Genomic DNA, 24,785 nt, shown 5'->3' with positions numbered 1-24,785 from the left:
GTTTATTTCTGGAATTTTCCATTTAATGTTTTTGGAATGTGGTTGACTGTGGGTAACTGAAACCATGGAAAGTGAAACAGCCGATAAAGGGAGACTACTATATTGAAGAAAAAATGCTAACAGTGGTTATCTGAGAATGGTGGGATTCTGGTTGAGATTTTCTTCTCTTTTTCTAATATATAAGTAATGATAAGTGGAAATTTTCACTTTCATAATAGTTACTATGAAAGTTCCTTTGAGAAAAAAAGTTTAATAAACTCACTCCAGGTTTTAAAAGAAGTCAAGTATCAGTACCTTGATATCAGATTGATTTTCCTGTGAGAGAAGTTTCTCTGCATATTAAGAAGGTGGGAAGGAATTGGATGTTCCAGAAGAAACTATCCAGAAGGGAGAAGTGACTGGGGTAGAATTCTGTTCTAGGAATGGTCAAGAAGAAGACTTCTAATCAACAGTGCAATTAGAAGGACATTTGATGAAAAACTTCAATGTTTTATGAGTACTAACTTGTTTACTTTTTTATATATTATATAAATTATTTTGAATTTCCTGTAAGAAATTTTAAGTCAGATGCTAACTAAAAGCTTTTGTGAGGAACCTGTTTTTCAAAGAGCTCAGAAGAGAAGGTACCACTATTTTATTTTATTTATTTATTTTAAAGATTTTATTTATTTTTAGAGAGGGGAAGGGAGGGAGAAAGAGAGAGAGGGAAACACCAATGTGTGGTTGCCTCTCAAGTGCCACTACTTGGGACCTGGCCCACAACCCAGACATGTGCCCTGACTGGGAATGGAACTGGTGACCCTTTGGTTCACAGGCTGGCACTCAATTCACTAAGCCACACCAGCTACAGCTATTTTTAAAAACAGTGCTATTTTTAAAAACTAATACCCAGCTATAAGTCAAATTATATTATTACTCTGTAGTTAAGTCAAGGAATTATGCTACCTATAACTGTCCAATTATCAAATGTAAGGTGCTAGGGAGTAAACTTCCATTACATGGAAAAGCTGTAGGTACAGACAGGTTTGCTAATGATGGACAGAGGTTCTGGAGGGTCCTCTGGAAAGAACAGGGACATAGGCAGTTCAAAATATAATTGATGACAATAGTTCTTACTGTCTCTGGGCAGGCAATAGAATTTTTCTGTATTGCAGTTTCTTCGTTTGTGTTTCAGTTTTCCATTGCTATGTAACAAATACAAAAATTTACTATTAACACAATAATTATATTTTGCTCACAATTCTGTGGCTCAAGAATGGACAAGGTACAGTAGGAATTTTTCATCTCTCTCTGGGGTCTGGGGTCCAAACTTGGTGGCTAAAACAGCTAGAGTATGGCTAGAACAGCCCGACTGAGGTCATATCTCAAATCTCAATCCTCACTGCTGGCTGAGCCGCTCACTCAATTGGCTTCAGGTGAAGGCTGACCTGACTGCAAGGTCTAAGAAAGCTTCGCTCACTTGTCTAGTGCCAGGTGCTACTATTTCATGTGGCCAATCTCAATCTCTCTCAATCTCAATCTCTCTCTCCCCTCATGTGTACTTTCCTCTCTTTCTCTCCAAGGGGCTAGTTGAGCTTCTAACAAAGGCTGGTCTCAGAATAGCCAAACTTCTTACATAGGAGGTAGCTTCTTTGAAAGCAGAGGCTGCCAGTTATCTCAAAGGGATAAGCCTACAACTGATTCAGCATCATATATACTATATTTTGCTGGATAAACAATCATGGCCCAAGCCCAGATTCAACGGGGTGAAGAAATCAACTATGCCTCTGACTGAAAAGGGTGGTTAAAAATCTGCCGTCTTCTCTACTCTATCACCGTCTACCCGCTGGCCACATACTGTTTACACTCTTCCATTTTCGAAATATATTCAACCCCCCAGCCCCTACAAGTCTCATCCCATTACAACATTGGCTCAAAGTCCAGGGTCTAGTCTACATCAGATGCAGACAGGTATAGATGAGGCCCTTCAGATGTAGATTCTTAGATGCAGCTCCTCAGGAATGATTCTTCTAATCTGAAGACCTGTGAACTAAAGATTCAAGTTATCGTCCCAACACAGAGTAAATATATGATACAACAGTGAGACCAGAATAGAAAACACAATGGGAAATTCAAAAGGGGAGAAACAAGAAGCACATAACAGTCATTGGTCAATAGCAATTCTGAGATCCAGTGGGGCACATGTCACCAGTTCCCTGATTAGTCCCGGGTTGGTTCTCCATCTCTCAGCTCCACTCTGTGGCTTCTAGACTGCATCCTGAGTCGTTTTTCATTTTCCATAAGAAATGGTCTATATTTAGAGCTGACAAGCTTCTCAGCCTCTTTGCTGTCCACAGGAGGCTAAAGTCCCTGAGACTTTTTTCCTCCATTATGAGCTCTCTGCCCCTTTCAATCTGAGTGATAAAATTCCTTTAAATACTCTGTAGGTTCCTTATGATCAAATTACATCAACTCCAATAGACAAAAGCCACACTTATATTTTTTTCCTGAGAAGATCTCTACATTGAGCCACAGGTAAGGCTACTACTGCTACAGAACAATGTCCTTGTTTCTAGAAACCCCAACTGTCTAACAGAGAGGGTCTGTGTGGCACTTAAACTTATAGCCTTTTAGTCTAGTTGAAAATTTATGACACATTGCTTTGCATCACTTTAAATCTATGTCTTAGTAAAGAATCCAAGAGCCTGTCAGCCTGTCCTCTATTTCAGTGTCTTTGGTTATATTTTGCTTGTTTCTTTGTTTTGTTGTTTAGGTTGACAGTGACCACAGGGGAGAAGAGGGAATTTCAGGGGACAATGAGAAGGGTTCACGGGAACAAACTTAAAGGACACATGGACAAAAACTAGGGGGAGGGTGGTAATGGGAGGGAAGTGGGGACGGTTGGGAGAGGGGGCTGGATTGGGAGTAAAAGGGAGAAAACTGTACTTGAACAATGATTAAGATAAAATAAAAAAAGAATCTTAGAGCATTTTAAATTTTATTTATCAAAATAATAAATATAAAGATATAAATATTTTATATACACATATATATCTGCAGGCAGTGCTCTCTAAAACCCTCCTTGCATCTAAAAATCTAGAGAGAATTCTGTATTTTATTAAGCACTAATTATCTCATCAATTATGTGGGCCAATGCTCCTTGTATTTAATAAGTTAAATTCCTGTAAGAATTCCATGCTAACTTCCTGTTAGAATGTCAGTGAATTCAGAAAGACATTCCACTGTGTGACTCCCTTACTGAGGCAACATAAGGCCTTGGGGCAGGGAACACAAAATACTTGGTGGCCAGGAAGCCAAGTTAAGACCAGGTGGTCAGAATAAGCTGACTACAAAATGTCATCACCCCTCCACTCTCTACTCAAAAACTCTGAGGTAGCTGATTTTATCTCACTTCTAACTGCCCGCTTAAACTGCTGACCCACATGCACAGCTGATCAAGGTTTTAATGCTACCCACATTTTCTAGGTTGGTGGTAATGAGCAGTCGGCCATCTTGCCATAGTTACCAGGCAGCACAGCTAGGAAAGGACACCGCCAACCCTGAAATGGAAAATTCCAGAAGTCTGCCCTTTTCTAAAAGCCTGCCTTTTCACCCAAGCCCGCTTCATCCCCATCTTATAAAAGCAAGCCAAGCAGAGCCAGCCCCCAATTCAGTTCAGAGGGCCTTTCCTTCCTCTGTGCTGACTCTCTCCTGCTGGAGCATCAACTAAATAAAATCTGCCTGGAAATTTCTCTGGATTTCCTCACAATTTCTAGCTTCTTAGGAGAAATCCATGAACATCAAAACCAGTTACATTGCCATATAAAAAGTGATCAACTTTATGTTCAAACACAGTAGCTTCAGCATAGATTTCCTGGTTCAGTAATTTCTGTACCTTTTATTTTGAGGCTTGTGTTTTTTTTTTTAAAGGTAATGTGGTTTATGTACACTGTGTGGTCAGGGTGGAGTTGAGGAGGTGGTAGGAGTGATCAAGAAATAAATGAAGGTCGAAAAGAAAATAAAAGATTCCATTTCTAGCTTGGGAAAATGAATCCACTTCCCCACTCTTCCCTATACACACTCTGGGGTTGAAACAAACAAACAAACAAACAAAAATGCCTGTGATAATCTGTTTTATCTATTGATTTGTGATGATCAGTTTTAAAGGCAGAAGATTTTACCATCTGAAGAGAAACCAAAGTATGTGATGATTGGTTTTCATTGTCAGCATGACTAGGGTTCAGTCTCCAGCAATTCAATCAAACACAAACCTAGGTTTGCTCTGACGGTATTTTGTAGATGTGATTAAAGTTCATAATCAGTTTACTTTAAGTAAAGATTATCCAAGATAATCTCAGTAGGCCTGATTCAGTTTTGCTTAAAACTGAAGGCTCCCTAAAGAAATTGAGCTGTGGACTGTAGCTTCAGTCTGTGCCCGAGTTCCAGCTTGCCCTTCCTAACAGCATGTTCTGTGAATTTTGGACCTGCCTAGCCAGACCTCACAATCATTAAGTCAATTCTTTGCAATACACCTGCTAATATATATTTGTTTGACATCATTTCTCTAGTGTAACCCGGCTGCTACACTGCCTTGTAGAGTAATGAGTTTACTATCACTGGAAAGATTATGATGAAAGAGATAAGTAAATGAAGTAAAAAAATGTACAAGTTTTTAAAAAGTAGTCAACATGGCATGCGGGTAAGAACAAAGACTTCAGAGTTACACTGCCTAGGTTCAAACCCCTGCTTTACTACTTACTAACTATGTAGCTTTGGAAAAGCTACTTAACCTCTCTGCACCTATATTTTCTCTTGTATAAAAAATAAAACCAGGCCCTGGCCAGATACTCAGTTGGTTAGAACAAGGTTGTGGAACCAATCCCCTGTCAGGGCACAATCCACTAATGAATGCGTAAAGAAGAGGGACAACAAATCAATGTTTCTCTCTCTGAAATCAATAAATAAAAAATTTAAAAAATAACCAATCATAGTTTGCACCTCAACAGATTATGCAGTTAAATTAGGAGGTATCATGCAGCACTGACAACACTGCCTGGCACACAGGGAAAGCTAAGTACTAATATTCCAACAAGGTGATAGGCAGGTACAAGGATCCTCTAAGGGCCCTTTGGATTCTAGAACAATTTCAAATGCACAATTTTTAAAAGAAAATTATCATCATCATGTTAGGGGAACAGTGTAACACTGATTATGAGTAGAATCAGATCAACTCAGCTGCATTACATGAAGCTGTGCCATATAACTAGCTGTGTAACCTTGTTTAACTTTTCTAAGTCTTAGTTTTCTTACCAGAAAAAAATGATGATAATAGTATCTATTACATAAGGTTATTGTGAGAAATAAGCTATTTTATATAATTTTTAAAGTTCTAATGGATAACTAAAATTCCTCCCTGAATTTTTATACCTTTTTATTCTAGGAGATCATGAGATTATGAACATAAATTATCTCCTTATAATGTGTAATTACTCCATTAGATGTATTTACTATTTCTAGTTGTCCATTGACTGGCAATCAAACTTGTTTAAAAAATGTGTTCACTCTATATAAACAGTGGTTAAGGATTTCCCTTAAAACATTATATTTACTATTTTTTAATCCTCACTCAAAGATATTTATTGATGTTAGACAGGAAGGGAGGAAAACAATGTGAGTGAGAAACATTGATTGGTTGCCTCCCGTATGTGCCCCAACCAGGGACCAAACCTGAAACTTAGGCATGTGCCCTGACCGGAGCTCAAACCCACAACCTTTTGATGTATAGGACAATGTGCCAACCAACTGGGCCACTCAGCCAGGGCTATATTTACTATTTATTATCATATTCTAGGTGCCAACAGAAACATACATACTTAAATCTCACGGCTCAGCACTATCTCTACTTTGCAGGTTAGGAAAGATTTTAAAAGTAACAGTGAGCATATATAAATACATTGTAACACCCATTATTGCCTCTTTGAGAACACTTTTATTATTTTCTGAATCTCAGCGTGATCCAGATAACAATGTTAAGTACCTGGGTTAGTAACTTCTGATCACCTGTGTAGCCAGCTTCTAAATTCTCAAAGGACAGTCAGTTAATTTATTTTTTAAAAAGGGGGCAAGGGGAATAATTTGATGTTTTTCTCAATTAGATAAATTAATATTTGCTGTTAATAAATGCTACATTTCCACAGACAGTAAGAATACATTCTCACTTAAATATGCAATTATATATATTTTTTTCATTCAAGAAAAGATAGGTATTTAAACTCAGTTGTATGTTAATCTGCAAAAGATTGGTGAATGGCAGCAACAGGATGGGAACGTAGCAGTGGTAGTACGCTAATGGTTAGCAGCTTCATCTGTTCAGGCTGCTATAACAAAGTACCATAGACTAGGTGGCTTATAAACAACAGGAATTTATTTCTCATAGTTCTGATGAGGTTAAAGTTCAAGGTCATGGGGTTGGCAGACAGGGTGTCTGGGAAAGCCCACTTTCTCACTGACAGTCATCTTCTCAATGTATCCTCATGTGGCAGGAGGGGCAAGAGAACTTTCTCAGGCCTCTTTAACAAGGACACAAATTCCATCCATGAGGGCAGAGCCCTCATGACTTAATCACCTCTCAAAGGTCCCACCTTCTGATACTATCACCTTGAAGATTAGGATTTCAACACATGAATTTTCAGGAGACACAAACATTCAGACCACAGCAGGCCTCAAGTGAACAGGAATTTTCCCAGCGATTAGGAATACAATGCTTTTCCCTAATCTAATGTCTTCCTCTCTGAAGAGTGAGGCCAATCTCTCCCTACCAATTAAGAGTGATATAATTTTGACATATAAATGTCAAATAAACTTTGTGCTAAGAAGAGAAGGAAAGAGGTATCCTCTTATCAAGTAAATTGACTACTATACTCAAATAATCAATATACTCAACATTACAGAGAAATTACCTGCCGACTGAGGGGTGGGGGCTAAATACTTCTAAAATAGGCTTGAACTTTTTATTCACTTAACTATCCATGATTTTAGCTTCCACTATGAGCTAGGAACTGTGCCAAATTCTAGGGATCAAAGCATTAAACAATGTAGATAGTGCCTCTCCCCTTACAGATCACAATGTGTAGTAGGAGGTAGAGCTGAGAAATCAATGTTGGTGTAAGTGCTACAATTACAGATGTAAATATATCCAAAATGGACTCAAAGCCAGTTTCTATTTCAGTCAATTACAGCCTACTTCCCAGCGCAATCTCAGAAATTCTATACTTATTCCTATATAAGCTGTTGTTTTATTTTTACCCAAGTATCAATCTCAAGTGCCTGCGTATGATTGTGAACTTTACCATAAATATCTGTATGTATTAGCCCCACAGCTTAAGAAACCAAGTCTTACTTTCATTTGCATGTTTGCATTTCCAGATGAGCATAGCACCTGGTACAAAGTAGGCACTCAGTAAGTACTGGCTGAGAAGGACAAGATGATTGAATGACTAACAAACAATAGACTTTTATGTCTCTGTGTCATTCTATCTGTCAAACTATGGTTTATTTAGTAACATCAAGACTACAGCCCAAACAGGAATTCATATTCTTCCCCGGTTTAACTTTTCATGTCTTTTACTCATCTAGAGAGTTGAGCTAGGATTAGGTTGAAGGAGCTAAATTATCAGTAGAACTGGCTCCTACAAAAGAAGCTAAGTAATATCTGTATAAACATGTTCTCTCAAGTTTGTGGCTCACATAGCACAATAGTCTGCTGATGCTATGTAGTAAAATACTTAAAAATAATATGGTATAGAAACTGAATACTCATTTTGTTAAAGCCCTAAAATAATGAGCTCTCAAGACAGTATCTTTAGTTTTTTTGAAGACAAAGTCCAGATAGGAATACAGATTTGCCAAAGACTTCAAGATTTAGATTCAACAGTTGCCTTACAGGAAAAGAAAAGTTTCAGGAGTCATTGAAAAGTTAACACCATATAAATAGTAGGCAACAAAGAATACAACCTTAAACCGTGACCATAAAGCTTGGAACTTACTAGCTGGTTATAGCAAGTCAGACAAAGACCTGATATCTATGTTGGATTTCCTAAGGCAGCCTATTGTCAAATATGCTAGTGAGTCATACATTCATCACTGTGAATTATCAACTAGTGAATATTTCTTTTTATGAGTCCCACATTTGATTCAGAAAACCATCTGCATTGATACAGAGCATTTCTGAAGCTAATTTACATTACAACCAAAACATGAAACATATTATTACTATAAGAAACATACTATATTATACTTCCTAAAAATTCTCATTTACTTATCTAGATCTTCCAATAGTCTATGAGCTACATAAAGACAACTATTTAGCTCCCATCATCTAAAAACTTTTAAAAATAATTAAATGGATTTATTATAGCAAATTAAAATATAAATATTTATGCTATACCTCCACATTAGGGAAAAATTTATTATTTGCATTATAATAATAAGCCTCAATATTAGAAAAAGGTGAAGATCTATTTTTTAATAGTTATAACTCCCTCAGTAGCTGTAAAAGCTGAAGGGATAACAAAACCCGTTAAGAGAAAAAAAAAACCCCGATAAATTTTCCTAGCAATTGCTGAAAATACTAACAAAATGTATAAGCACAAATGTTTTACTTATCACATAAATGACTGCAAAACAGTTAAATATATTTATTTTCTAAGCTTAGTTTATCTATGTTTTACTGTACTTCCTTTCATTTGCTCTACAACTAACTTTTATAAATTTTGAGGAATAGCTTATGAGATCTAGTGTTTCAAATTTAGGTGAACAAGCCCTTGGAGTATATTTTTATATGCTACTTGATTTATTAAAGTAGTATATTTTTCTGCCTATACTACTTGATTTATACACTTTGATAATGTAGCCCTAATCTTTCTAGATTGAAGTTTTTTGTTCTGTTTTGTTTTGTTTCTTTAGTTTATCCTCATACAATAGACCCTCCTTTCTCTTAGCTCCTATTAGCTGCCCCTTATCTTAACTTTCTGGATCTGTTATACACAAAACATCACACTACACGTTGTACTGTAAAGGTTTATATTAAGAGTAGAATGTGCTATGTTTTATTTCTAGTACACTCTAATGACCAAAAATTAAAGATAGTCCCTTTATCTGTAGAACATGAGACTAGCTTCAAAGGCCAAGACAGTGATTCAGAAATTTCTTAAGTCAAAATTTAGAGACTATCATTCTTTAAGTACATCAAAAAATTTCCCTAAATAATTAACTTATATTTGCTCACACTGAGACTTGTTTACCACTTCTCTACCTGCATTATTTTATGAGAACCTTCTATAATTTATTCCCAAGACTTGCTCCTTTTAAAATGCACATTTTTTTCTTTTAATAAATACACTGGAATCGTTGGATTATAAAGACATCACAGCCTCTATCAAACCCATCTTTCTTAATTTTATAGTGTAGCTTGGAGACATTAAAATATTTGTCCAAAATGAAGTAACAGAATGTATTAGGAAACAGGTAGATTTTTCTTAGTCTAAGTTCATGTTCCATCTTAAATTACACCTTAACTTTTTAGTATGTATTTTAAAAGATTCTAGAGGAAGAAAACTGATTTACTTAATATATGTTTGTATTATATTTTACATGTTCTTTCCCCTATTCCACGTGACTACAAAGCTCAATATTTTACAGGATGCACACTTTAATTATGAAAGTAATATTTCATCTTACTTTAAATTAATTTGTATTCTTTAAAGTTTATACTGTTCTCATCAGTGCTTTAGCTTTTACTCTTTCAAAACAAAAAAGTTAAACCTTTAGTAGCTATAGTTCTTAACTAATATTAATAGAACTTATATCAGATATTATAGTTTTATAGTTTCTAAATAGGGGGACTTAAAAAGGGGAACAAAATGAGGGTGAAATGTAGAAAAGAACCCTTGACCATCCAAAGTCACACCCCCTTGACCATGGTTGGGCAACTAAAATAACATCCACAATCAACCCTAGCGGGTGTGGCTCAGTAAACTGAGTGTCAGCCTGTGAACCAAAGGGTCACCAGTTCAATTCCCAGTCAGGGCACATGCCTGGGTTGCGGGCCAGGTCCTCAGAAGAAATGCACGAGAGGCAAGTACACATTGGTGTCTCTCCCTCTCTGTCTGCCTCCCTTCCCCGCTAAAAACAAAATAAATAAAAAAAATTTTAAAAATTTAAATAACCAATAAGATATAATTTCTCAAAAATGCCATCGGCACCCTGAGTTCAGTATGCCCCCCCCAAATCTGCTCTTCCCGATATATTCATTTCTGACTTCACTATTGGAATCACAATCCACCCACCAAGATACAGAAGCTAAAAACTTGGGAGCTATTTCTAATTCCTTCTTTTCCTAACTCCCCACACGCTATCAGTTAAGTACAGTCTGCTCACTTTACTCTTCCAAATTTCCCACATTTTAGATCCTTACCTCTAACACCTTGACTTAGTCCCTGAAAGCCCCTCCTGTGAGTAAGAAAGTCTGCTAATTAATCTTCCTGCCTCCACACACCTCCTTCCATGGTGACTCATCTTCACATTACCACCAAAGCAATCCCTCTAAAGCCAAATTTTATGTCTCTCCCTTATTTCAAAGACTCTAATAGCTCCCTAATGTCTATGGCAAGGGTGTCAAACTCATTTTCATTGGGGGCCACATCAGTCTCGTGGTTGCCTTCAAAGGGTCGAATGTAATTTTAGGACTGTATAAATGTAACTACTCCTTAACTAGGGGCAAGGAGCTTGGCGCTGCCACCGGATAGAAACAAGGTGCTGGGTGGGATAAAACAAGGTAGAGGGCCAGATTCGGCCCGCAGGCCTTGTGTTTGCCACCTGCAGTCTATGGGATGAACTCCATTACACAGCCTCTGTCCATATCTTTGGTCTCACCTTTTATCATACAGTCTCCCCTCTTCCCTACCACTGACCCTATCCTCTAACATTTCGTCCTAATGGGCAGCTTACTTCTTTTTCCTGAAGATGCCATGCTGTTTCACTCCTCTGCATCATTGCTCACTCTGTGCCCCCTCTACTCAGAACACGTTTCTCCTGTCATCAGTCCTGCTATTGAACGTTTACCATTTTTAATGCTCTTATTCAGGGCTCACCTCCTCTTTGAAGTCATTTTGAACCCTCCCCTCCCCACCCCAGTATAAATGACCATACTTCCAATAGGTTCCCCCACTGAACTTCTATGAAAGCACTGTAACAGCTGTTATATTAGAAGCTCAACTATGTAGAATAAATAATAGATGGACAAAGAAAAGAACCATATAGGATACTCTTGAAGGAATTATTTTTAAAATTAAGACAAAATACTCAAAATTATATATTGACTCGGGTATATTTACCTCCCATAAATTCCATATTTTTCTATTTAACATAATTTTTTCATTAAAAACAAGATTTATTTCCCCCGAGGAAATCTGATCTCATATGTGTACTAACATTTATTATCACCTAGGTATATAATTTCATAAGTTACACTAATTGTTTTATTTTATTAATTCAATGGGATATCAGAATGGTTTATGGTCCACTCCTGACTGACAGGATCTGAATAGGTACCCTGTCTCACCTAGGATCTTTTCATGTGCAGCTTTTGCCACTCAGTCAGGGCTGGCTTCTTCCCTAAGCTGGCTTTCATGCCTCCAGTCACCCTGCTGCTGGCAGTGAAAAACCAAAATCTTTTATATCTAAGTGGAGGTCACTGACCAGGAGAACAAGAAAAATGGATCCTGAACAGAAAATAACTTTATAAAGTAGATAATATGCACAAAATGAATTACAAAACTGGATGAGATAATATGTACTTATTATTGAAATTGCACTGCTGTTTGTTTTGACTTTTTTATTCTTTTTCTTATTTTGCAACCCAAGGAAGACTATTCCTAAATGCTTCTGTTAATCCAGTGAATTAGAACAAATACCTGCTACTCATTTTCATTTTTAAAAAAGTCTATAATTGAAAAGTTTAAAGATATGAGTAAGCTATGAGATCACTTTGTTCCTAATCAACATTTAAATCTACAAAAATTTTCAATAAAAATATATTCACTGAGATTCAGTATTAAAAGCTATAAAATTTTAATTCTAGTAAAGCCCAAAAGGTAATTCTATAATTAACTTTACAAATTACTAAACTATAATAATTTGTTCACTAAGCTTATAAATGCTTATTCAGAGAAAATGCTGAAGAAATAAGTCAATTCCTAGTACAAGGAAATACAAATCCAGATTTTTGTTGATCTACACTACACTTACAAGGACCCACAAATCCCCCAAAATGATGGAATGATGCATTGGCATTTTTATTTTATGTAAAGACAGCTGTGTTCTACATCTGTGCTGTCCAACATACCAAATACTAATAACCACCTATAAGTTAAAAATTCAGTTCCTCAGTCACCCTGGTCACATTTCAAGTGCTCCATAGCTACATGCTGCTGAGTGTCTGCCACATTATACAACACAGATAGGACCACTTCCATCACAGCAGAAAGTCAGTCAAATAGTGCTATTCTCAACTATGGCAAAAACCAAGTTTCTAAATACTTAAAAAACAGCAATACAAGTTCAAATACTAATTTTTTCATTGGGTATTTAACAGGAGGGAAAGGCATACATTTACCAAAAAAAAATAATTAAATACAAATAGTACTAAATATACTCAGTATATAAAATTAATTTTACCTGGCTTAATTTGAAATTATAGCATATTGAATCTGAAAAGACTTTCAAGGTAATTTAATTCTTTGTCCTCATTGTACAGATAAAAAAGTTGAATCTAGAGAATGCTACAAGGAAAAAACAACTCTAATTTAATATATCCAAAAACAGGCACCACTGAAACAACCAAAATTTCTATAATTGATGATGAACTGAAACAACGTAAAATCTAAGCTGTGTGTCTCAGGGCCAGCTTTTCCACCAGGGAACCCAGCGGTCTGGCACAGTATCTAGGATTTCAGGGTCTGGGGCTCAGCTGCCTAGGTTCAAGTGCTGCACCGTGACTTACTAGACCTGCAACTTTAAGCATGTCATTTAGGCTCTCTGACCCTCCATTTCTTCAACTATAAAATAAAAAAAATAAATAAACTACTTCATAGGATTAAAAAGATCAACTGAAATTATTCATGCACCACACTTAGAGAACCTGGTGTACAGTAAGCCTTCAAAAAAATGTAGTTGTTATACCCTGGCTGGTGTGGCTTAGTTGGATGGGAGTTGTCCTGCAAACGGAAAGGTTGCTTCCCAGTCAGGGAACATGCCAGAGTTTCGGCTTTGGTCCCCAGTTGGGGAGCATGCCAAAGGTGACTGACCAATCCATGTATTCTCCCTCTTTCTTACTTCCTTCCCATCCCTCCAGAATCAATTAAAAATGTAGTTGTTATGAAACTTGCATTTTGTTTGAACCTAGTCTACTGGTGACACTGATTAATTTCTATTCTCTTTAAGTTCTTAAGACAGAGAGATACTCTGGAAAACATTCAAAGATCATTATGTAAACACTAGGTTACACAGTGTGCTCTACCACTTGTAATCACAGGAGGAGGATTTACATCCAAATCTCTACCAACACTTCACCCACAGACCTTAACACCTTTGTCATGAGAGTGCAATATAAAGCCATACAGGCAAACTGTGGGGTATAATTTTTTTTTTAATGAAATAAACAAACTAACAAAAACACAAACAGGTTAAAATAAGTGGCACGTCTTTTTTATGTTGGTGACTGTGGCTAAATGAAAAAGAGACTGGATAATCAAAACAATTTTGAATGACAAGAGCTTAAAACTTCTCAGAAAATTATATACTCACTTATATCTTTAAAAATTTCTTTATTGCTGTTCAATTACAGTTGTCCCCATTTGTCCCCCATTACTCTCCCCTGCCTTACCCACCCCTACCTCCCACATTTAATCCTCCCCCTGCCTTGTCTTTGTCCATGGGTCCTTTATACATGTTCCTTGACTTGACCCTTTGCTTTTTAATGTTAATGTTTTTCCATATTAGATGAAGTTTAAACAACTACATTTAAAATTTGAAATGCATATATTTATTTTCAAGAGTAATTTTTTAAAAATACAAAAGACAAACATGTAATGATAAGAGTTATTCTTTAAGTTTTAAGACATATCAATACAAATTTCTAGTTCACTACAGTACACAGGTGCCTAACTTAATGTCATCTCCTGAAATTGTAGAGATGAGAATGGAATCTCTCCAGCTTTTAAGTCGTACTCCAAAAAATGTTTAATTTTAATAGCAGAGGAGTAAATTTCAACAGAATACGATATAGGCACCAGGTTGTTGAGATAACCAAGACTGTTCTCAGATATTTTTATGCCCAGTTTCGTCTTCTGGAATACTTTTAAAAATTAAGCTCCAGAGTCACCTATATGAAACATAGTCCAAATCAAACCTCAAATCTCAATCAACCTGATATTTTAATATCAGTTTTTAAAATCAAACATTTTCCTATCGGTAGTTTTCAGAGGTCTAACTTCACTCTCTATGAGGTTAGCACCTATCATATATTGCTTTTCAGTTAACTTTTATATGTTCATATTCAGTCTTAACACTAGATAGAAAATTTCTTGAGCTTTTACTCACAGGATGCCCAAATGAAACTAATATACCTGGTAGACATTTTGAAAATATATGTATGAGGTCTGTCTGGAAAAAGTCCAGCCATTGTTAATATAAAGAGAACGTTTGCACGACACTGATGTAACCTGGCAGCCAAGGAGAGTGGACTGGAATGTGTGTGTGAACAATGATGACTTCACTGTACTAGTCAGTGGGGAGAGGGGAAGAAGATCCAGTTTAGTGAGCATGTGTATTGTGTGGCCATCCCAATTCAAAATAACTGAGTAAGTAAAGTAACGAATCTGCATCAAATTTTGTGTTAAGTATGAACATTCCTCTGCGATGATTCAGAAGGCCACAGCTATGGGCAATGGGCAACTGGTGATTGGCAGCTTCATCATGACAACGCACCCACCTATGCATCACATCTCGTGCAGGATTTTTTGGCAAAACATCAAATCACTCAGGTGATTTAGCACCCTAAAGCCCAGATTTGGCACCCTGTGACTCTGGCTTTTCCCAAAACTTTAAAAAGTTTTAAAAAGGAAGAGCTTTCAAACTGTCAATGAGATTCAGGAAAATAAAATGAGGCAGCTGAGGGTGACCGGGGGAACTGTGTGAGATCACAAGGTACCTATGTTGAAGGTGGCTGAGGCATATTGTCCTATGTACAATATTTCTTGTATCTTGTATCTTCTTTAATAAATGTCTCTATTTTTCATATTGCATGGCTGGATACCTTTTGGACAGACCTCGTATTAATTGATTATTTAGTGATGCAGAATGGAGTCAGGACAATTCCTCACTCCGATATCACTAATAGTAGGTTCTCAACTCCAGCTTCTTCAGAGGTAAGGCTCTTTGGCTTTGAAATGGAATGATTACATAGGCTGATCTCTGAGATCACTTACATTCCTAAAACTTTATGCTTTTATGTATCCACTTAAGTTTAAATAAGTACATTCAAATTTTGAAAGGTATATATTTTCAAGAGTAATTAAAAGAACACAAACATATAATTGGTCAAGTTCTCTCATTAACTTTTCAATATATCAATATATATCAATAACACGGCTTTGTTCACTACAGTAGAACAGCAGCAACACGCACCTGATAACACTGCCCCAAATAAAAATGACAGATCAACCTGTTGTATTTCAAATAGTTGTCTCATAGGGACAACTATGGGACAACTATTTAATATTTTCTATTATCACCTCACAGAATTTATTCAAAGTACTAAAATGACATTTGGTTTCCATTAATAAACTTACATAAAAAGCTGGCAAACATAAGTACCAAGATATCACTAATAGTTATCTTAGGAAATAAGTTATTCACTGGAACAATTTAAAAATATTTAGGTAAACATTTTTTCTCTTAGGTTTTCTGCAAATATCCAACATTATCCCATAGCTATGAGCTTCAGATTATTACCATCTAGGGGAGAATTGATTTGGTCACTTAATGACAGAAATACAGTGGTTTCCCCTATCCATGCGGTATACATTCTCAAGACCCCCAGTGGGTACCCAAAACTGTGGGTAGCACTGAACCCTATATATACCATTTTTTCCTGTACATACATACCTATGATAAAGTTTAATGGATAAAGTAGGCATAATGATTAACAGTAACTAATAATGAAATAAAAATAACAACAATATGCTGTAATAAAAGTTTGGTGAATGTGGTCCGTCTCTCAAAGTATCTTATTATACTACATGCACCCTTCTTGTGATACCATGAGATGGTACACTGCCTATGTGATGAGATGAAGTGAGGGGAATGATCTACGTATTGTGACACAGCTTTAGGCTGCTATACGGGTTACTTGAAGACAAGTACTGTGGCATCACAACAGTAAACCTGATATCCAAGATGGCCACTCCCAGTGAGTGCGCTGAACAAGAGGAATGGTTCGTGTTCTGGGTGGGATGGTGCAAAATTCCACCATGCTACTCAGAATAGGACAAATTTAACACTTATCAACTGTTTTTCTTTTTTTTTTTGAAATTTCCTACTTAATATTTTTGGGATGCGGTTGACCGTGGGTAACTGACAAAAAGCAACTGTCAATAAGGTGAGGCTACTGTATACAGGTCACAGAAGGGTCTGCTATCAATATGAACACTGTACAGGCCAGCACTTGCTGATAAAAATCACTGATATGACTCAATTACCAATCACACTTTTTGTAATACAATTAACACGATTTAGCTTAAATTTACACAGCTTTAAATTAAAAGGGAAAATGACAACTCATCAGGCACAATTGACTCAACACTTTCTACATTCTTTATATTTTATAATATAGTACAGTTAGTTTCTGCATTTGTACAATTGAAAAAAGATAATGAAAGTTCTACCTCTACAATGGCTTTTTAAAATCCCCATATCACATACTAAAGTGTGTTCATTGATAATTCGTATGATTGTACATCCAACTTTTCTGGAGCTCCTGAAAATTATCCCCAACCCCTTATTAGTGAAACATACACCATGTAATCTAATCTCATTATTTGAACAAAATGAATGACTAAATCTTCCCAAATCAATTTTGCTTTATCGATACCAAAAAAAAAAAGAAAAAACTATTTCTTTCATGCTAAATTACAAAGTTAGCCTTAAACATGTTACAAACATAGAAACATTAAAAGATACTGTTTACACAAACTTGAATAAATTATCGGGCATTCCCTCAGGTGCTAAGATGTGATTTACTCCTCATGATATAACAAATATGATTTGTTACTTGGTCATTCTGAATTTTAAAATCTGAGCTGAACCCAACAAAGGCAAATAAATTTTTTTACACAATAATCCTGATATACTTACTATATATTGAGAGGGACCAAAGTTTTGCCACTCCAAAATGTGCCTTTTGGGATATAGGCACATTTTAAGCTGGTTATAAAGAAAAAAAGACTCAGAGAGAAAGTTTCACCCTCCTACTTTACCTGACTGAAGGAATTCAGATACAAAAACTCGCTCACTGGAAAAGAGCATCACCTTAGCATCCTAATATAAACTAAAAGTGTCAGACAGGGAGAAATGTAGCAAAGCCTGTTTGTTAGACTTCCCTCTATGTCCCACTGTTTCTGGGTGGCCCAGAAAGAATTTGTTTACCACGTTTGCTCTTTTCATCTACCCGTAAACTGCCTACTTTCCCTTTAAAATCCAAGATCTCTGCCCACTTCTTTATCTAAAATGGCATATAAACCTCAACTGCCCGATGTGTCTTCAGGTTTCATATGTTATGGTACCTGCAAATCTACATCAGTAAAAAGCCTGGAGATTTTCTCCTGTTGATCTGTCTCAAGTGAATTTATTAGCCCAGTTAGGAGAACTTAGAAGGTGGCAGGAAAATTATTTTTTTTTACTCCCACTGTGTATCTGTATAGCCGTACAAAAATTCCATTTCCATGGTTTTTTTTTTTTCATTTTGTTTTTTGCTGTTTGATATAAAGTGTGGCCTTCTGCACTTTCAGATCTCAGAAGAAATCCACAGTATTCTGGAAGCTCTTCAACTCCCAGTGACCTTTAAGTTGTAGCAGATTCTTGAATGCCCGAAGAAAAACAAGCCTGCACTGCATTTTTTTCCCTCTAGTTGACAAAGTTGCCAGTTTAGTTTTATCATATTTCCCATTCCTATTCTGAAGAGGGAGGATCTTTAAAACATCGTTTCACATTCAGGATTAACGTCACCTACGAGAGCCAGGTGATAAGGTTGGGTTGCAATAGTGATGGAGGGAAAAGAGCCAATTCTGCCCAAAGCACTACCTGTGGCTCCCAAAGAAGGGGTGGGGGGCGGGGAAAGCGAGGGCCGGGATGGTACAAGGTACTTCTTTATTCGAACCATATCTGGGGAAATGTTTCAGAATGAGTGAGTCCCCCCTCTCTCTACTGAGAAGAGGGTCGCAGGGACCACTTCGCTCCCTCCTCTTTACATGTGGCCCTTCCCGGCCAGCCCTCACGCCTGGGGGGAGGAAGGTAGACCAGGAAAGTAGCTGGTCGCTAAAGCCCCCTCAAGCAACTCCCGATCCTGGCTGCGAGGCCTGGACCATGCCGGCGGCCTCGAGGCACCAACCCAGGGGGGCGCTCAGCGCACCGCGCCGGCCTGTCCCGAGGGTCCCCAGTCCCGGCCCTTGACTTACCGCTCTCCACCTCGCTGCCTTTCTTGGCGGTTGCCGCGTTCCCCATGACTGGGGCAGTAGAAAGAAGGGGTCAGGAAGGGGAATGGGGGCTGGGGCTGTCCCCGCCGCTCCACAGGCAGAAGCAACTCCCGCTTCAGCACAGGTCAGGGCGGTGAGTCCTCCAGGAGCTGATACCCTGAGTACCAGCGGGAACACTGGGCTGGTTCTGAGCGCGGAGCTTCCCCAAACTCCCCAGCCCGGGCGGCGGCACAGATAGCGGCGGTAGCAGCCGAAGGACCGACCGGTGGCCGCAAGCAGACACTCCCCCTTCCCCCGCCCCGCCCTCCTGCGCGCCCCAGAGCAGCGGCGCGCGCCGGCCCGGCCCGGTCCCTCTCCGCCGGCGGGCGCGTGTACCGGAAGTGACGCACAGGCCCGGGACGCGGCTAGCCGGCCGCGGTGGGTCGACCCAGCGGAGCTGGACCCGGGGAGGCTGGACTGGGTGGTCCGGGGCCCGACGAGCCGGATGTTGTCGTCTGAGCTGGTGTCCGGCTGCACGACCCGAGAGCCTGGAGTCTTCAATGCCCTGAAGCGGCGCCATAGGAAGCCTTGCAGGAACTTGGGTTGCTTTGTGCCCCGCATCACGGTTGCTCCTCCCCACCCCCCGCCAAAGGCCGCCTTCTGCCCACAGCCTCTGCCAGAGATAACCGCACCGTGGGGTAGGTCAGTTTCGAGGTGACGTCCCTGGTTCCCGCCTCTGCAGCTGCGGAAACAATCTCGTTCATAATCGTGATCCGGCGCTTCTCTTCGCCTCGCAGATGCAGGTATTCGCTGAGTCCACCACGTTGTCCTCCCAGTTCTTAGACACGAGTCAGTTCATGTCTCCAGTGCAAGTTTTCATTCGCCCTGGCTTCGCGGATCCTTGTCACAGGTTTTGTAAGACATCTGAGGCGGTGACAAAGGAAAAAATGTACAATTTCTCCAGAATGCCTATTGATGTCCTGCGTTGTATGTAGCAGTTTTCTGTGTAGATGTCAAAATAAACGCATTCCCAATTGGTAGTTGCGTTTGTATTAATATACATCTTAGAGAACTTAAATTTGCGAACAGCTTTACTTGACAGGTAATTTCTGTGGCACTAGCTTAATTTTTGGTTGCAAGTTTGTTTGAACTGTGCACTTTGAGCATTTATTTTCTCTTTAGTGTAAAAAAGATAACTTCCCGCCCTGACCAGCATGATTCCGATGGTTGAGCATCATCCCTAAAAGCCAAAGGTCTCTGGTTGGAATCTATCAGGGCTCAAGTATAGGTTGCGGCTTTTTGGTTGGAGCGTATGTTTGAGACAACCTATCCATCAATGTTTCTCTGACACATGATGTTTCTCTCTCCCTTTCTTTTTCCCTCCCGTTCTCTCTCTCTAAAAATACATAATTAAATTTTTTTTTTAAAAAAAGGGAAGAAAGAAAAAGACTAACTACTCGAGGAACAGAGACCACATAAATTATGTTGTGTCCCCAAGGCAGTAGGTGTTTAATGGATACCTGGTGACTTGAAAGTAAATCGAGGAAATATGTCAACTTTTTCGTTGTATTTTGTCTATTACCATTTATCCCCCTTATAACTGCCCCTGTCAAATATCACACTGCTGCCCACATCCATGAGTCCTTTTTCCTTTTTGCTCTGTCTGTCCACCCCTAACCCTGTACTAGAACTGTCAGCCAGCTCTCTATCTATGAGTCTGTCTCTATTTTACTTGTTAGTTCAGTTTGTTCAATAGATTCCACATATGAGAGAAATAATATGGCATTTGCCTTTCTCTGACTGGCTTGTTTCACTTAGCAAAATGTTGTCCAGATCCATTCATGCTATTGCAGAGAGTAAAATTATCTTCTTTTTTTATTGCTGATAGTATTCCATTATGTAAATGTCCCACAGTTGTTTTATCCACTCATCTGCTGGTGGACACTTGGGCTGCTTCCATGTTTTGTTGATTATAAATAAGGCTGTAATGAACGTAGGGCTATTTATGTTCTTTTGAATTAGTGTTGTTTCAGGTTTCTTCAGATAAATTCCCAGAGGTGGAATGGCTAGGTTATAAGGCAGTTCCATTTTTAATTTTTTGAGGTATCTCCATACTGCTTTCCACAGTGGTTGTACCAGTCTGCAGTCCACCAGCAGTACAAAAGGGTTCCCCTTTCTCCACATCCTCGCCAGCACTTGTTTGTTGATTTATTGATGATCACCACTATGACTCATGTGAGGCAACATCTCATGGTTTTAATTTGCATTTCTCTGATGATTAGTGGCATTGAGCATCTTTTCATATGTCTATTGGCCATCTGTATGTCCTCTTTGGAGAAGTGTCTATTTAGGTCCTTTGCCCATATTTTAAATGGGTCGTCTGGTTTTTTGGTGTTGAGTTTTATAAGTTCTTTATAAATTTTGGATATTAACCCCACAGCAGATACATTGATGAATGTGTTCTTCCATTCAGTGGGTTGACTATTTTATTAGTAGTTTCCTTTGCTGTGCAAAAACCGTTTGGTTTAATATAGTCCAATTTGTAATGTTTTTCTTTTGTTTTTCTTGCCTGAGGAGATATATTAGAAATAATATTGCTACGAGTAATATCTGAGATTTTACTGCCTATATTTTCTTCTAGGAATTTTATGGTTTTGGGTCTAACATTTAAGTCTTTAATCCCTTTTGAATTTATTCTTGTGTGTGGTCTAGTTTCATTTTTTCTGCATGTATCTGTCCAATTTTCCCAACACCTTTTCTAATAGTTCATTATTGGCATATAAAAATGCAACTGATTCTGGATATCCATTTTGTATCCTGCTACTTTACTGAATTTATCTATCAGTTCTAATAGTTTCTTGGTGGAATATTTAGGGTTCTGTATGTATAGTATCATATCATCTGCAAATAAAGACAGTTTTACTTCTTTCCAATTTGGATACCTTTTACCTCTTCTTTTCTGATTGCTATGGCTAGGACTTATAGTACTATCTTCAGTAAGAGGTAAAAACAGACATACCTGTCTTGTCTGAGAGCTTTTTATTTCTCCTTCAATTTTAAATGATAGCCTCCATTTGGGTGAGGCAGCTTTGGTTGTAAGTCCTTGCTTTTCATCACCTTGAATATTTCCATGCCAAACCCTTATGGCCTGAAGTGTTTCTGTTGAAAAATGAGATGACAGTCTCCCTTGTGGGTAACTAACTGCTTTTCTCTGGCAGCTTTTAAGATTCTCTCCCTGTCTTTAGCCTTTATCATTTTAATTATAATGTATCTGGGTGTGGGCTTCTTTGGATTCATCTTGTTTGGGACTCTATGCTTCCTGGTCTTGTGTGACTTTTTTCCTTCTCCAGGATAGGGAATTTTTGGTCATTATTTCTTCAGAAAGGTTCTTGATCGCTTGTTCATTCTCTTCTCCTTCTGGTGTTCCCATAATGTGGGTATATGGATGCTGTTATGCTTCATGTTGTCCCAAAGGTTTCTTAAACTCTTCATTTTAAAATTTTTTTTTATTTTTGCTGCTTTGCTTGAGTGTTTTTTTCTACCTTGTCTTCCAAATCAGTGATTTGATCTTCTGCTTAATCTAACCTACTGTTTATTCCTTCCAGTATATTATTTATTTCAGATATTGCATTCCTTATTTCTGGCTGGTTCTTTTTTATGGTTTCTATTGTCTTTTCATGCTGTTGAGTGTTGTTATAATCATTATTCTAAAGTCTGTATGTGATAAATTGCTTACCTCCCTTTCATTTAGTTCTCCTGGAGAACTCTCTTGTTCTTTCATTTGGGATCTGTTACTTGTCTTCCCATTTTGGCTGCATCTTTGTGTTTGTTTCTATGTATTGGGTAGATCTGCACAGACTGTAGTACAGATCTAAGACAGATGCTGCCTGTGACTGGCTCTGGGCAACCTGTTTGAGCTATCAGTAATCCACTGCATGTGGCTCCTTCTACTGGACTTGAGTGTGTGGTGAGAGGACCAAGTTGCTCATTAAGGCTATTGCCAGCACTGGGCCCTGTGGGGTAGGGTCAGCTAAAGTCTCAGAGCTCCCAGAGATCAGCCTTGGTCTGGCTTTATGCTTGGCTTGTCATTGAAATAGCCTCCAGCTCTACTTCTCCAGGTGTAAGCTCCACAGAGTGGGTGATAAGGATTCCTGCTGGTGGGGCTATTGCTTCCTGTCAGGCCCATGACATTTGGAGAGCAGTGCTCTGCCTGAGAAAGATGGCTCCTGCAATATGGGGAATGACTCAGCACAGGGATTCTGGCAGCTGACCCTTCAATTCTCTCCCCAGACTTAACTAACTTGCCTCTAGTCCACTCTGCCCTACCTCTGCCAGAGCCCAGGGTAAGTGGCTGCAAACAAAATTTTGTGCATTGGCCCTTGAAGAGGCTCTTTGCATCTCGAGCCAACTCTCCCTGATGAGAAAACACCCTGCTGCTTTTCTCAACCAGATGTTATTTGGATTCCTTTCTCAGTTCTGGTATTCTACCCTGTGGGGCCCAGCTTGGGGTTGAGACCCTACACTTCTGAGGGGTACACCTGGCCAGCCACTGAACTATCCCACCAGAATTTCAGCTGCCTGAAATTCCCATGGGAACCCAGCCAGCCCTCTCCTGCCTCCACACTTCCTATTAGTCTCACTGTGGTGATGTGGTTTCTTCTCTCTGTCTTTGGTTATAGGGCTTCTCTCCAGCTAATGTTCAGTTGGTTGTTCAGGATGATTCGTCTATAATTTAATTGTAATTCCATATTGGTCCTGGGAGGAGGTTAGTGTACCTTCCACCTACTTCTCTGCCATCATGGATCCCCCTTAAAATTTTTAAAAAGTCTTTTTCATTACTGACAAAGACAGAATGGTAATAATAGAAGTGTATCAGTAAGCTCTTCCTGCTATTTTTTACTACCAATTCTGTTAAATGAGTTTAACAAGTGTTTATATTATGTATACTATATTTTAAGTACTATAAAAATAGTAACTCAAGAACTCTATATGTTGCTTTACTATCTACATTTTACTTACAAGCAAACTGAGACACAGAGAAGTTAAGCAACTTAGCCCAGGTTACACAGCTACCATATTTTGCCATATATAATACATACTTTTTTGCCCAAATTTTTGAGGGAAAAATAAGGATGCACATTATACATGGGTATACTAATTCCGTACCTATATAAATGTTTTTATTTTATTTATGCTTATGTGTTAAAAGTGTAACTCTAGAAAACAATAATGATATCTGTATGCAAAATAATACCCTGGCATATGATAATTGGTTTTGTTTCTAAATTAAATAAAAATTGGAATTAGAAATATTAAAATGAAAGAGTTTTTTCCTAAAAGTTTGGGCCAAAAACATGGGTGTGCGTTATACATGGCAAAATACGGCATTTGATGGGAGCTAGATTTGAACCTAGATAGTTGGCCTCCAAAGTCTGACCTTTAACCATCATGCTGATCAGAAGAAACCTGTTGACTCTGTGGTAAATTGCTTTCTCTGCATTTGAAATCCCATTGACTTGAAAAGGCACATGCACAATGAGTTCACTACTTGGGGAAGTTCGTTGTAAGATTCTGTGTCAGCATGCACCAGTGTTGCAACAGGGTCATCTCTTTTAAAGCACATTTAGTTTTGTGTTGTGGTTGTGACATTTTGCCCAGCATACATAGAAACTTCAATAAATAGCATTAAATCATATATATACACCAAATTAAAGATATCTTTTTGATATACTTTATTCTAGAAGATACCTCTCTAGAATCCTGGAATTCTTACAATGCCCTCATTGGGGTGAGTTTTAAAATGTATGCCTTTTTAGAAACCAGCTTTAATAATACAAGAGCAGTTAATGCATAATTTGATCCTTAATATAATTTTGAATTCTAGGTCTCTAATAAAAGGGCAGCCATCTGTTTAATAAACCATTAATTTGCAAAGGAGACAGTTAACAGTGATTACAGAGTTAGATACATCAAAACTACATTCTGAAAAATTAATAAGCAAAAAATTCAGCTTTAAAA

The 24,785-nt window shown here is 38.1% G+C and overlaps 1 protein-coding gene across 2 annotated transcripts in view; it reads right to left on the bottom strand.

Annotated features, from left to right (window-relative positions):
- PRKACB (protein kinase cAMP-activated catalytic subunit beta) overlaps positions 1-19,114 on the bottom strand; it is a 111,298-nt gene extending 92,184 nt beyond the window's left edge. Inside the window, exon 1 of one of the 2 annotated variants that reach the window (XM_028511483.1) lies at positions 18,771-19,114. In XM_028511483.1, the coding sequence (XP_028367284.1) occupies positions 18,771-18,816 (46 nt within the window). In that variant the 5' untranslated portion in view covers positions 18,817-19,114. The remainder of the gene's footprint in view (positions 1-18,770) is intronic. The other variant, XM_036026343.1, reaches the window with a different exon arrangement.
- Between the last annotated feature and the right edge of the window lie 5,671 nt (positions 19,115-24,785).

This window comes from Phyllostomus discolor, chromosome 5, assembly GCF_004126475.2.
Source record: "Phyllostomus discolor isolate MPI-MPIP mPhyDis1 chromosome 5, mPhyDis1.pri.v3, whole genome shotgun sequence".
Classification (NCBI taxonomy): Eukaryota; Metazoa; Chordata; class Mammalia; order Chiroptera; family Phyllostomidae; genus Phyllostomus; species Phyllostomus discolor.
This window is presented reverse-complemented; position numbering and strand designations above follow the sequence as displayed.